We start from the raw sequence: 15,767 nt of genomic DNA, 5'->3' as shown, positions 1-15,767 counted from the left end.
TAGTAATTTATATGAGATGTTTGTTATTATATTCAAAGTTATACTTGCTTAATCTTTTTAATATTCTGGAGCCAGGGAAATTGCGTTGCTTTGAAAGTAGTTTTAATTTCTAAAGATGTAAACATAGTTTTTATAATATTATATAATTTTATCATCGTATTGGGAAAATATTTTAAACTGGGTAAGTTTGTCAAGGAAATATCCAGTTCACAGCTGTCAAGTTTTGAGCAGGAAAAATTGTATTTTCATTGTAGCAGAATAAAATGTGAATGGAAATTATTTTGTGATGTTTTCAACTTTACAGTTAGCCCAATTTGAGAGCATTATTTTTGGTTGACGCTTTTTGATTTGCTTGCTGACCCGACCCCCGATTGGCGATCATGGTTGTTGCTTAAATGATTTTTTAAAAACATTTCTAAAATTGATTGAAAATATTCTTGATAGTTTTGGCGGGGTGTTCAGATTGTGTGAGCGATCTCTAAAGCAGAGGAGTTCACACACCACGAGAAAATTTTTCAATATTTAATAAAAAGTAAATTTCTCTTAGAGATATGTAATAAGCCAATGCAGTAGTATCAGTATGTTTTGGCTTTGTTAAGCAATAAAATCCCCTTTTCGAGTGCAGGATCCCTTATAGACCACAATAGCAGCAACCCCAGTCACTGATACCGCTAATTTGCAGGTAATGCTTTACTGCAGTGCATGCTCTGTGCCTGACTGACCAGCGCGCGCCCGGCCGACGCAGTGGCCGTTAAGGGCGGGGCGGAGCGCCGTGGCCGCCGTCTTGCCCTTCAGGCCGTCCAGCACCTCCAGGCAGTGCTTGAAGGTGGGGCGGCTCTCCGGGTTGAAGCTCCAGCACTGCAGCATCAGCTGGTGCCTGCACGCACACACGCACGCACGGTCCACTCAGGCTCATCGCTACACCACTGCACGGGGCCCGGGCACGAGGGAACAACTTCAAACTGTGACACACGCCCACTTAAACTGCCAGTACGTTAACAAGAGTCATTACGGGACTTGGTAATTTCATGAAGCTGGTGTTCTTCTGAAGAAATTAAAATAAACTTCTAAAAATGGTTATTTTTGAGTTCTTCTCATACTTGATGATTCTATAAAACAGCATTGAAATATTTGAAGTACCTAGTTTAATATTTGAACAGTTAAATACATTTGGTTAGCTTAACTACATTAAAAATACTGTAAAATCTTTTGAATGGTAGGTTGGATTAGGTTAGATACTTTAAAAATACTGTCAATTAGTGTGAACGGTTGGTTTTATTTTCTTAGTGACAGGTAGTACTCAAAAATACCATTTTCAGTTTTTTTTTTTTTTTTTTTTTTACAGAAAAGTGACTACTCTAGGAAATTACGTATTTTACATTGGTGACTTCCTAACTATATTAATTTCCTCGCTAATTTATATTTGAATAAGATGGTGCGTGATAGCAATTTTTCATATTTCCAACAACGTGACAGGTTCGCCTTGTCAGGCATGCCCGCAGGTCGCTAGGCTCACGACAATGGTACCTGGACTATGGTAGAAGGATGATGAATGTAGATCTAACTCAGGGCTCCTGAAGATGTTCATTAAAAAAAATGTCAAACAGCTGTGAGTCCACATTGACACACTGCTGCTTGTTTGCTGGTGTAAGGAGGGGGCTCATTCTTGTGTTTGAAAAATTTCAGTTATGGGCACTATACCATCTCTAAATAAATATTCTTCTTGTTTTTATACATGCCTGCATGTGTGTGTTCTTTGAATTTATTAAAGAACATGAAATTTATTTTAACAGTTAAAGAAAAACATCCTTCTCTTCACTCTACTAATTATTTCCTATTCCTGCACTTCGTTTCTAGAATTCCATATTTTTTTATTTGTACAGCCTGCAATATTTATTGGTAGGGATGTTTCAAGAGTTGAGATTTAATATTTTTAAGAATGATGCAGTGCTGGTACGCTGTTAACATTTATTTAAGCTTCTTTTGATAACAAGAGCCATTGAGTAACGTAATGTTTTTGAAGCTTTATTTCTTGTTAAGACATTTTAGTAAATTTGTGTTATGGGAAAGTCGGAGCACAAAACAGATATGTAGATGACATGTAACTTTCACCAAGACTGCGTTTAATGCAACATCACTTCGTCCAAGGTAATACACAAATCAGTACCACAAACTGAGCATTAAACATAAAGACACATTCCCATACACGTCAAAATTGACTAATGCCAACAATTTGCACTGCCGTTTAACCAAGGCTTGCTGTGTTGAGCTCAATGCAAAAGCGGCCTTATAGAGTAGACGATTAATCGTCAAAGGAATTGTAAAATTTGTATCAAGGCTATTACCTATTGAATGTGTTTTTTTTTTTTTAGTTCGCAGATGCGTTACCAAGCACACATCTAGTCAATGCAAGAGTATTATTATTGTTGATGTTGTTGTTGTTGTTGTTGTTGTTGTTGTTGTTGTTGTTGTTGTTGTTGTTGTTGTTGTTGTACCTGGTGCTTGTCAGCAATTAATATTTGTGATTCAAAAGGGTTCATATTCATAATAAATGTGCATAATGGCACTTGGTACTCACTGCTGCTAACCCAACCCTTCTTGTCATCCCTCCATGGCAACTATATTGGGGTGAGATACCAGGATGATCAGCAAATTCTTGATTAAATATCAAATGATGTATACATACTTATTTTTGCTACAAAATTAACCACAGAGCACAGTATAAATGCAGTAAAAAATAGTTTTCACAAATGTAATGATTTCACTTTTACTATTAAGGAATTTATTAAATCACAAACGTTTTATTAAAAAGCCATTATAATTTTTTTTGTTTTGAAAAAATAAAATTAGGGATGGGCCAATAAAATACTCAGATACCACCAAATCCTTCGTATTCAAAGGATTTTGCGGAAAATTATTCGAAGAAACCTATTAGATGAAATAAAGTAATTTAAAAAATTCAATGTTGATATCTTGAGAAGTTTACTAAGTAAATTTTTTTCTTCATACCTATCCTCTTACCATTCCCTAAGATAGTGTTCTTTTAATGTAATAATACAAATAAAATTTCAATTTGTATTGATTCTGAAAACTTAAATTGTGAAAAAAAAAAAAAACACTGAAAGGTTTAAATGTTTCTCAACACCATAGATGATCAGGGGCGCAACAACTAAATTTCCAAAGGGGGGGCAATATACCTTTTTATAAAGAATCATCGATCCCCCCTATTGAAGTGGGGGGTACCGGGGTCCTCCCCCGGGAAAATTTGTATTTCAAGGTGGAAAATGGTGCTATTTAAGCAGTTTTATTATCTAAAAATTGATTACACAGCACTTTCTTTGCCCCCGTTTGCCCCCACTTCAAGGTTTCAGAGGGGGGGCAAAATACCCTTGCCCCCCCCCCCCCCCCCCTGTTGTTGCACCCCTGTAGATGATAGTTTTCTTTTATTTTACATTATTTTATTTTTGTCACTTGAGACCTAGATTTGGATTCGAGGAGTATACTTGAGGTACTCTCTGGAATTCTAATTCGAGATTTGGATTCGAAAAAAAAAACTGTGATTCGACTCGTCACTAAATAAAAATCCAGGGTGAAAGGTGTTGACTCACACGTCCTCGGGGCAGCCGGCGGGGCGGTTGAGGCGGCCGCCACTGCGCACGTGGTGCAGCACCTCCAGGTTAGAGCGTGCGGGGTAGGGCTGCTGGCCCAGCGTCATGATCTCCCACACCAGCACCCCGAAGGCCCACACGTCCGACTGGCTCGTGAACACCCCGTCCACCAGCGACTCGGGGCTCATCCACCTGCGCACGCGTGCCGGTTCTACCACTACCACCACAGTCCGTTACAACAGTTATTCTCTAAACACATATTCTCATACATCTTTATTCTCCAACCAGAAAAAAAAAAGTTTATAAATAACCATTCTAAAATCAACATACCTACTCTTAAATGCTTTTCGTAAACAAAACAAAGCAAACAGTGTGGGTTCTTCTTACGCTCTGCACACATAATATTATTTGTGTTCTCAGTTGGGCAGACCCATAATATGTAAATTCTTCCTTACTGTCGTGTACATTTTTTTTTTTAATTTACATTATCTTTACGTTTACTTTCCAAAAACACTAATTAATTATTTCTATACATTAGAAGAAATATTTATTTTAAGAGCCCTAGGAATTTTTCTAATGATAGCCATTATTATAAAACTTGCAATATTTATACGTAATTATTTTGAGTCTTCAAATAAATCCAAACGAGAATTATGTAGTTAATAATGCTTAAACCATAACTAACTACAAAAGTTAAGAAAATATCAAACAAATTTAAGTTACATTAGTTTATAAAAAAATTAACTGGTAAATGTTTAATTTTATTAATATGGCTTAGTTTTCATAGTAGAACAAAAAAAAAATATTAGAAATGTATAAAGAAGAAGAAAATAAATACAATTATGATCATTTAAATAAATTTTACTGGACCGATAAAAAAACTAATCTTGATTTCTCGCTAGTGATTGTAAACAAATTAAACTCTACAATATATTTACGAATAAACCTGTAGTGAATGAGTAGCAACACATAATTGCAATTTTTGATTTTGTAAATTTTAAATACCACATATTTTGCACCTATTTTTTGAATATGACTATTGGAAAAAAAAAAAAAAAAAAGGAGAGATTTTTGTAGATCCATGTTACAGATACTGGTTTTGAAAGAGTGCGTGACTGACCGCACGGGCAGCAGTCCCTCGCCCTCCTTCCGGTAGTAGTCGTTCTTGTAGATGTCGCGGGCCAGGCCGAAGTCCCCGATCTTGACGACGCGGGAGCCGGGCTGCGGGGAGGACACCAGGCAGTTGCGGCAGGCCAGGTCGCGGTGCACGAAGTGCAGCTCCTCCAGGTAGCGGCAGCCTCGGGCCACGTCCACGCTCATCGCCACCAGGTCCAGCAGGGTGAGCGCGTTGCCCGGGTACTGCCGGCACACACTCTCTACAGGCCCGGCCCGTCTCACCGCTCGCGGCAAGACACTCGCGTACCAACCCAAATTTCATTCACACTTTTATCAAACTTGCCAAAACGTTTTGCAACTTCAGAATAATTGCTTCTACACAAATATATAAAGTTCCTTAAACAAAATTTGTATACCATTTTTTTTAAATTCCATATCCCAATTTCTATTTATTTATTTACTACAAAACATTTTGTGATTATGTATATTTTTCAGGGACCGGAAAGTTACTTTTAAAAAGTAACTCAGTTACAGTTACAAATACTCCATTGGAAATGTAACCCTGTTACAACTACAAGTTACACTACTGAAAATAAACCAGTTACAGTTACAGTTCTGAGAAAAGTAACTATAAGTTACTTTAACAGTTACTTTGTGAAAAACTAAAAATGTTATACGTAATATAGTTATGATTAAAAGCTAATAAAACATATTGTGTTAAGTAAAGATATATGTTTATTTAAACTAAAAAAATTAAAATAGGTCTTAAATTACATTGAGTAATTAGTTCACACTACAAAATTGTTCGCAGCACCACACAACATGCACTTCACAATAAGATTATTTTTATCACTCGACCGAACTTCGAAAATATTAGAATATGAAGGCCACTGCAATGAAAATTCTGGACTGCTTTCTAGGCTTCTCGCTTCATTACATTCTGTCATTGCTTTTGCGCATGTGCACACGTAGGTTAATTAACTAAACAGCACAGCAGTAAACCCGCATGTCGCAAATATTAAATAAATGACAATCAAAATACGAGCGCAGGCTAGCCAACAGCAGTTTTACAAGTACAAGCAATACCATCGCAAATAATATGCTTGTCGGAATTTTCGTTCTGGGATTGAAAAAATCAACAAATCGTTGTTCGTTCAATAAGAAAAACATTAAAAAAATGTAACGCAAGAAGTAACGACAGTTATCGTTACTTTAAGGCAGAAAAATGTAATTCAGTTACAGTTATTGAAAACTTAATATATTGCGTTACCACGATCGTTACCATAAAAAGTAACTGTTACAAATAACGTCGTTACTAGTAACGCGTTACTTCCAGTCCCTGATATTTTTCTGTGGAAGTGTTTTGTATAAAGATTTTGGTAGTTGTTTGAGCACCATTTTACTTCAGATGTTTAACTTGATTCAAAATAGGGTTTAGAGCCATACCTCCAAATTACCCTACTTGGAGTGGAGTTATTTGGAGGTTATTTTAATTTTATAATTTTGTAGTTAAATAATTTTTAAAATTTCAAAACCATGTTTGGTGTATACATTAGTTAACTCTCCAGCTGAGAAGATATTTTAATAGGAAATATTTCAACTGTATGAGGACAATTAAAAAAAACCTAAATTTTCTACCAATTTAGCTTATCTAACTCTATGATATTAACAACCTCGCCTTATACCAGGAAGCTTACTGGAGGGTGGCTTAGACACTAACTATTTCTCTAACACCCATGTCTGAGGTGGCACTCGAACCCACAGCCCAAAGTCAGAATCCAGGTACGCTGACCCCTAGACTTACTGCCATCAACAGTGCCTCTCTGCACGCTTCACTGTTACTTAGCCACAGGCCACACAGCAATGTGACATCCTGGAGAAGCTGGCTTCCCGTCTGATCTCGACCGTTCACGGTTCCCCCAAATCACTCCAGAAAAATGATGGGATGGCTCCTTACAATAGGCCATGCCAATATCATCCCAGAGATACTTATCTAATTTTTGTTGTGTTAATATCTCTAACGACCTTGTTGTAGACAAGGCACATTCAATTAAAAATATAGTCATATTATAAACTAAAATTTTAACCAAACATACATCATAAACTGAGATTTAAAATATTATTTTTATCAATTTTCTACGTCACCGCAATGCATAGAAAAAAATCCCTGCTATGTTGGTTATTTTATTCTAATTTAATTACTTTTGGTAAAGGAGTATTCTTAAGGATTAATAATATCTCTATTTCGGATTTAATGCTTTGCTGCAAATTTTGTCACCAGATATTCACCAAACACTTGTTATAAGTTAACTGTAAAGAGATATGCAAGAATTCATTATTGCAAACCCACCCAGCAACCACGAGTCGCCCTGTGGCAGAGCCCTAGGAGAAGGTGAGAGGGCTGTGGATGAGGGGCAAGCAGCGTCAGCATATGAAGGTTTATCTACTGTCAACTGAGCATGAAGTATATTCAGAGTTTAATAGTTGGTTCTATCACCAAAGGCAAAACAAGCCATTTGTATTATATTTTGGAAAACTTTCAATTTAAGTTTTTTAAGGTATTTAACTGCATTCAGTTTGGGTACGATTAGGTGTGAACAGTGTGAGAGAAGATAATAAACCTGATGAGTTAGGTGATCCAGCTTGTAATGGTAACTCCATTAAGATTCTTCTCAAATTTGAATTTATGTAAGTTTTATGTTAAATGACTCAGTGTGTTACCAAACAGGCTAATCTCAAATCAACCAGGAATAGCTGAGAAATTGTAACCACAAAATTTAAATAAAACACTCAGAGGCCATGTTGTTTAGTAACAAAGAAGATCTATAAAAACCAGAAGAAACTATATCTAAGGCCTTAATTTTTCTTTCAAGCAGCATTCTTTACGCAAACAGCATTTGAATGTCTCCAATAATTTACCATATTTAGTTTTACCGATACAGTATTTTTAAAACACCAATGTGTGTAGCTAAAAATTGAAAACTTTTAAAACCTTACGTAATAGAAGAATAATGTTTGACTGAAGATGAATAGGTAACTGTAACAATGTTACGTTCAGGGATGCATTCAGCACGTGACTGACATGTTACAGTGTGCATTCCAGGTAATCTGAGCCTTTATCAATTTTTGTGAATCATTTCCTTTAGTTAAGAAGGTATATCATCAGTTGGAAGGGACCAAGGTGACAATGTTCAGTCACTAGCGTTCCATTCCTTTGGATGTGATTTCCGGCGGGGTCACACACCAAGTTTTCACCAATGAGAAACATGGCGGATGTTGCAGTGAGACAGCGGGTTCCCCCTGGAACCACCTGGATCGAGACCCACCAGCAGGGGGCGGCTGGAGCGCAGGAAGCTCAGCAGGTCTCCGCCCTCCATCAGCTCCATGATGATGAAGTTGGGGTCGTTGTCCAGGCACACCCCCAGCAGCTGCAGGATGTGCTCGTGGTGGAAGTGGCTCATCAGCTGGGCCTCCTTCAGGAACTCCCCCTTCTCCTGCTCCGTCGCCCCCTTGCGCAGGGTCTGAAACAACCACCCCGGTCCCTCCCGCTCAGCAAACTAGCCACCGCCACTCACTTGCGCAGCGGTGTTCGTATCCACAAACTGGCCAGATCGTTATACAATTGTGAACTGCAACCATCAGTGTGTGTCATGCACACATGTGTAACAGAACCAAAAACATTATGAGATAAAGACTGCTTAGTTTCCTCTGGTCTCTCCATAGAATAAAAAACTAATATAGACAGATTGTTATCATCAGTGCGACCACTATCATTTGCTTACAATTTGCCATTCGAACTGTCAAAATTAGACCTATTGAATTGCACTTACGGGTGCCACCCGCATTAACCCGGTTAGGGACGGTGAACTACTTCGTCCCAGGTCGTGAGATCCACACATGCATTAGTTTACGAGTGACGGTTGAAAAACCTTGTCAACATTAAAAGGAAACGTGACGGGAGGCAGGTAGCAGGTGGGACCGACCTTGACGGCCACGCGCACGTCGCCGCCGGCCGGCTGCAGCAGCCGCGCCACGCCCTCGAACACCTCGCCGAACGCCCCGCTGCCCAGGAACTGGGTGAGCGTGATCTGGTCGCGCCGGATGTGGGGCAGCGACGCCAGGTCCTCGACCGTGGGCGCCTCGCCGGTCGCGTACAGGGCGTTGGTGTTGTGCACGAAGTTGCCTCGGCGAGGCAGCTCGCGCAGCGTCGCCAGCTCCACGTCGGGGCCGCGCGCCGCCGGGGCCTGCCGCGCCTTCTCCTGCTTCTCTCTGCGGCGGAACACTGCGGCCCGGGCGCGCCGTGGTGTGCTCAACTCAGTTCTCACCTTTGTGGCATCTCCGTACTAATGTAACTTTTAAGTGTAGCACAGTGAAAAATCTTAAATCCGGCATGTTCGAACGACGGCCGTGCTGCATTAGCGATGTTTCCGAATTATCGAAACGTCAACGTAGTTTCAAAGGGTATAACCAAGAATGAAAACGTGAAATGTAACTCGCTAGAAGAAAGGAAACACTGAACTGAAATGAAAAAAAAGAAAGTAATAATAAATTGCGAGGTAATTAAAAATGCCGGCAGTGCAGTAATACATCACGGTGGAAAGTGTCAACAGTTGGAATCCACCTGGGAAAAAATCTGAACGCGAGTGTTTCGATTTGGGCCAGATGGCAAAATGTGCCACAGCATAGAATGCTGGATTTAAGACCTTTCACTGTAGAAAAATACAAAGTATTTACAAATAATTGAAACTAAGGTTCCAATAGTGTTAGTTTATTGCACACCAGATTTGCATGTGCTCATCCATGATGTCTCAGCAGGCACAACTACATTTCATATAGTGAATACTGGCAATCTGGTTACTGTGCAAGGCCGGGAACATAGAATCAGTAAGTGACTGATTGTGGTCAGCTACTCCCTACCATGGGCGTCGCAACCGTGGGGGGGGGGGGGGGGGGGAACAGGTGGACACGTCCCCCCCCCCCCCAATAATAAAAGTATTCAATTTTGTCCCCTCCAATAATATATTTAGTTTCGTAGTTATATTAAAAATATGATTTCTGTGATACAACCTATATGTTGCGAATGGTGCATTTAGTCCAATCGTGGTAATGTGAGCACTTTTTAATTTGATTGTAGTGTAAAATCAAAATCAGCTCCGATACCGAAGCGCGCCGATAGCAGAAAGCCGATCTTTGACAGACTTAGAATATATATATATTGACGTGACGTCTAATATATCGATGAACGCCGGCTGCACGCACGAAAAAGTGTCCCATTATGCACATTGTCCCGTTTCGCTGTGTCCAGTTACGCTCATTTTATATTGCTCTTTGCTAACCTGAACCTCTTAGCACTGCGACCGAGTCCGTGGCGTAATTCTGTTTTCATGCATTTCAATGTAACATTTCATTTCTCTTTGTTAACCCGTTCCTCCTAGCATTGCTGCAGAGTCCGTGGCGCAAAATATTATTTTTGACTGCATCTTGGTGTTGGGTAAGCCATTTTCCTTCACATCATCCTTTAAACACTCCCATTCGTTTCCTACTTTTCCTATCATCGTCATATCCTTAACAGAATAACACAGAGTGGAAAAAGTTAAATCGCAAGCATGTATAAAAGTTATAGTTAAAATAATCTCTTCGTTAAAGTAATAAACATATTTGAATTAATGAGTGAAAATAAAAGTAAATTCATCAATTAAATTGTAGATTTAATTTCACTCCTTTGTATCCATATAAAATAGTGATAATTCAATAAAAATTATTCAATTTTGTTCATAAAAGCATGCAATCATTTCATCAATGTTTTGTTATGACGTCACGTTAAACTATCGTCCGTAAACAGACTTTACAGACAATCAATTTTTTTAAGGTAAAATAATGATCAGGAGAGATACTATAATAATAGTGAATATAATCACTTTATTACTTATGTTTGTGTACAAGTGCGAAATATTCTTAATACTGCTGCGGCATTTAAGTGTAACATTCAGGTTTCTCCTGATGTTTAAATTAATGATTTTGTGTGGATATAGCCCCACCAGATATATGTTAACTGCGTTTTTACAAATTTGTTCTCTGAAAATATTTTTTATAAAAAATAAATTATATATTGCAACCAACTGTAATTAGAATATTTAGGAAAGAAAAATGCCCAACAACCACCTTTTTTGCACCTTCAAACCCCAAATTTTCCCGGGGGAGGACCCTCGGAACCCCCCCCCCCCCCCCAACGCTTTTATTCCTCCACGGGATGGATATTCCTCAACAACTAAATCTATTGAAGTCGTCCCCCCCCAAATATATCCTTGCGACGCCCATGCTCCCTACTAGCAGGCAACTTAAGATGGGTTAGTTAGCAGCTGTGTAAGATCAACATAAAAGCAATTTCTTGAGTTTCTCCTAAAATATATGAAGACGATACAGCAAAAAAATAAACCCAATCTATAATAAAATCTAACTGAGCTTAAGGAAGACACCTACCTGAAGTAATTTTGCATTTATAAAGGTCCCAGACATTGGCACGGTAATGTAAAACACGATGGCTTCTAAAGGGCACATAGTACTACTGGAGGAGGATACGTATTAGTCAACTACGCATACAATTGCTGTAATACCACAGAAAAGAAGCAGTAGTACCACTTCGGTTTGTGCACCTATATATACTTCTGCATGAGTCATATCACTGTACCTTAACCACAACAGTTATGACGTACCGTGCCAGTGTGTGGGGGCTTAAGGGTATTGAACAGTGGAGTGGAAGGGCAATACTGGTGCAAGAGTAACAAACTCCATTCCATGGAACATTCTTTTGGTCATGTCACATGGATCTAATGGATGCAAAGTGTGACACTAAAACTTTATTGTATTTAAAGATTTGTAAAAAGATTGTAACAATATTTTTATGTCTTAGAAAATAAATTTTCTTATAAAAAAAAAAACTTTGAAAATACCAGTGTTAGACATTTTAACACTCACTTAAATTTAAATTAAAGAATCGGACACAAATATACGGACGTGTTATATTTGGAAAATGTCATTAAAAAAACAAACTGTGAAGAAAATTTTCCATGCAATTGGTTTCCAATAAAGAACAAATTAACAAAATTTAGTTCTTATAAGAGATCTACACTTTCCTTGCAGGCTTAATAGCATAATAGGGATGCCAACATCTACTAAACATGATAATTCATGTGTTATGGGATTGTAAGGCTGAACACCTCGTAAACAAGGTTTAAGAGATGGAAACACAAACCAGGGATGTTGGAAAATGCATCAGCCATGATCCATCCAGCATGTTCCTAGAGTGACTTAGGAAAACTACTATAGAAAACCAAAATAAAGATGGCCATGCTGGGAGTCCAGTTAAGTTTCTACTGAATTAACACTGCCCCAGCTTTCTCCATACTACTTTAAAGGCATGTACAAAACACACAAATAAAGTGCTTTGTAATAATGATCTGTACCAACCATTTAATGCATTTACCAAATGCAATTTCTCATGGCCTCACGGTAAAAATATAAAAAATGCATACTCATTATAATATTTTGAAATAAGGTAATAACTACATTTGAAAATACTAGTGTGATACAGTAGCTGAAAAAAAAATGCATTACATTAATCAGAACCTAAAAGATTTTCAAATATAAAACTAACCACCACAGTCCAGAGAAAAACTATAAGTGCCATATTAAGCAAACACATATGGACTACTTATATTTATAGAGACAGCATAGGTTAGTGAGCAGAAGTGGAAAATGGGTTAGCCAGTTGAGGGATAGCAGAAGAGAAAGAAAATAAAAGCACCCATATTTGTATATCCATTCCATTTATTGCCATATTTTATACAGTTCTGCCACTTTGGGTAGAGCAATAACTTTACAATTCTGTTTATACAGTGAAAATATGTACAGGTAAAAGACTCTTAGTCACTTTACTCAACACGTGAAGTATCAACAAGTTATTCAGTTAAAAAAATTTCAAATTGGAATAGTATTTATACATACCTTTAAAAATATGTTTACAATCACAAAAATATCAATGAAACAATATTGCTAAGTTATAGTGGCAAATGTAATTGAAATTATCTACCTATTTTGGAACAAATAAGGGTGAATTTATAGTCTTTCACAGTATGTAGTATTACTTTTAAGTTTAAACACATGCTGTTGGACATATTTTTTTTTTGGCAGCATCCACTAAAAATAAATTCTCAAGTAAACATCTTTGCGTAATTTTTGCATACCATATCATCAGTAGTAAAGTTTAGCCTAATTTTCTAAGATAAATTAATTGGTTGTTTTCAGTGCAAATTTATTGTATTGAAATTCCAGCAGTCAGCACATATCCAAATACAATAAACTAACCCATTAGGATTTGTCAAGTAGTTTTACATAAAATGAGATAATATTTTTGAAATGCTTATGAAGTAAAATGACCTTGAATTGAATAGAAGCTAAATTTTTAATAACATTAATAATAAGTTTATAACAAATCCAACATTTGTATAAGAGCACAGATGCAAGAGTATTTCTGCCAATATTGTAATATATTATGATTAGAGCTGAGCCGATTGGCCAATGATGCAAAATTGAAATTTTTCAGAAATTACAGAAATTTTTAAAGTTCATACCAATAATGTCGGATGAATTAGAAATAGGCTGCACTTTGGCACATATTCCGATTCTAAATGCAGTAAGTTCCATGTTCTACTTTTTAACAAGAAAATCAATAATTGTTTATTTATGGAACACTAATATTTGAATCGCTAAACATATTCCAGTGAAAAGGATAATGCATACTGTCAAACACTAACCGCAACTCAACACGTTGTGGAGCAGGGCATGGAAAGTATAGAGTTTTACTGAATGACCAGGGATGTATTTACAAACTAAACATCCAGGCATTATACAGTTAAAATGATGTAGCAAAAGCAGATGTATAAATGGTGATGAAGTCAAAATTAATCAATTTGAAGTCTGTGGCCACTTAATGTCTCCATCCTACAGCTCAAAGATCACTGTCTCAAGGAAATTTGCTGCAAATCCAAACAGTAGTTTACAATTTTCAGAGATTTTAACCTTAAACATTTTTCAGTTCTGATGCCTGTTCGCAAAGAGGACACGTGTTTGTGCAGTTGCATTGGCAGAGTCAACATTGGCTGGCACTGTTGTAGGTGTTGAATATGCATATGTGCTAGTTTATCTATTCAACCACACAACTAAAACTCAGCAGCACAGAAAAGAGCTATGCAACATCTGGCAAATCGAAAATAATTTCATGGATTTCTCTTGTGCCAAATGGGATAGCGCCTCTGCAACCTATATTTTTAATGCAGCGTTACTGTAACTATATTTTGTTTGATTTTACCACAACTGTGCTTAATCACTTACAAACTTTAAATTTTTTTCAACAGCTCCACTATATCTGTCCTACTTTTGGCTTGCTTAATATTTTTTGAGTCATATATTATTTTATAACTGTATCTAACAGTAACTATAATTTAGAGAAGATTTTATGGGAGACTGAATTAAATTAACAACTTATAGTAATAACACTTTATATCTGATTTTGTTTAGGCAACATTTTCAAAAATCTACATAAAAAAGTTATGCTTATGCTGTGATTATTAAGCTACACGAGTAAACTAAAAAAGGTTTGAATTTATGAAACATGCAACATTATTTCAGATAGTTTTTGTTTTTGAGAAGTGGCAGTATTTTTTTCTATGTACCTGCAATACTGAATTGCATCAAAACCCAAATCGGCTCAACACTAATTGTCATACTTAATGAAGTTAAATCTACCAAATACTGCAACTCAGTGTAAACATTGTAACAGGTTAATAAATGTAAAATATAAATAAAAAAAGGTTATATTTTGTGCAATGCCATTGGTTTGAAGAAAGAATGCATGCCAGATTTTCTGTGAAACATTTAGAGAGCCTATACAAAGAAACCATCTGAAGCAACTTGGCTTAAGTGTGTCGTTTAGGTAAGTTAGGCACCTGCATTGGGGTTCTACTTCATGTACACATTGGAAAACGACAGAGGTTTGGGGTAGTAATCATGTGCTAACGTTGCACAAAGCCTAACAGACTGTTTCAGGGATACTGCATTTCAATCCGCAACTAAGTAATTGATACATGAAATTAAAATATGTTCAAGATTTCTGCTCAAATATTAATTACCTGCACTGTTCTCTATCATCAATTTTAATGTCTGCACATATCACATGCAAAACAATGACATTTCACAAAGTAACAAGGAAATATATAAAAATACAATACTTGAATTTTCAATGATTCAATGAATATTTGTTTTTTGCAAATATATATAAAAAAAGTTAAAAAAAAAAAATGTAACTGTGAAGTAATCTCATTCATTTCCAACTAACTGAAAAAATAAGTTATTCTTCAAGCTACTCAAAAAACATTTTTAGGATCATGTGAATACTGTTATTCTAAAATAAAACAAAAATGAAACAATAGCACACTTCAAAACGAAATGAAATTTTTTTGTTGTTTCCCTCATTTATAATTTATTTTCCACAATTTTTAAAAAACTCTTGTGCTTCTGGAATTTCATAAAATTCCAAATCAAAACTAGAATAATAATCTGATGGTTATGAAACTGACACAATAATTATTTTAAAGTCATTTTGAAATCAGTTGTCTTATTTTTATATCAGATATTTTTTATTATCTATGGTCATCTTGTAGTCAATGTCACCCTATATTTTAATGTGTCTTAAATTTGTACTTGTCTTATATTTGAGATCTTTCTTTGATCTGAAAACACCCTTATGGTTACATTAAATTCGAGATCGTTTTACATTCATGGGCGTATTACTTACATCATCTGACATTAGACACTGTCTTACAATTTTTATACATGAGGTTGTGTTATATTCAAATAATCCTATATTAAATAACCTTATATCTCATAGAATACTAAACCCAAGAGAATTGTTCGTTCAAGGTCACCCTAAACGACTGGATGGATGTGGAGATTAACATTTAAGAATTTTAATAGATAGTAAAATTA

At 36.5% G+C, this 15,767-nt stretch overlaps 1 protein-coding gene across 6 annotated transcripts in view; it reads right to left on the bottom strand.

Annotated features, from left to right (window-relative positions):
• LOC134541667 (proto-oncogene tyrosine-protein kinase ROS) overlaps positions 1–15,767 on the bottom strand; it is a 270,841-nt gene that overhangs the window by 14,303 nt on the left and 240,771 nt on the right. For all 6 annotated transcript variants that reach the window (XM_063385273.1, XM_063385274.1, XM_063385275.1 and 3 more), the window contains 5 exons: positions 8,708–9,006; positions 8,051–8,245; positions 4,729–4,967; positions 3,609–3,800; positions 723–877 (listed from right to left, as the gene is read on the bottom strand). In XM_063385273.1, coding sequence (XP_063241343.1) covers positions 723–877; positions 3,609–3,800; positions 4,729–4,967; positions 8,051–8,245; positions 8,708–9,006 — 1,080 coding nt within the window. The remainder of the gene's footprint in view (positions 1–722; positions 878–3,608; positions 3,801–4,728; positions 4,968–8,050; positions 8,246–8,707; positions 9,007–15,767) is intronic.

The sequence above is a fragment of the Bacillus rossius genome (assembly GCF_032445375.1).
Source record: "Bacillus rossius redtenbacheri isolate Brsri chromosome 4 unlocalized genomic scaffold, Brsri_v3 Brsri_v3_scf4_1, whole genome shotgun sequence".
In the NCBI taxonomy this organism is placed as follows: Eukaryota; Metazoa; Arthropoda; class Insecta; order Phasmatodea; family Bacillidae; genus Bacillus; species Bacillus rossius.
The sequence above is the reverse complement of the archived record's forward strand: the minus strand, read 5'-3'. Positions and strand labels throughout refer to the sequence as shown.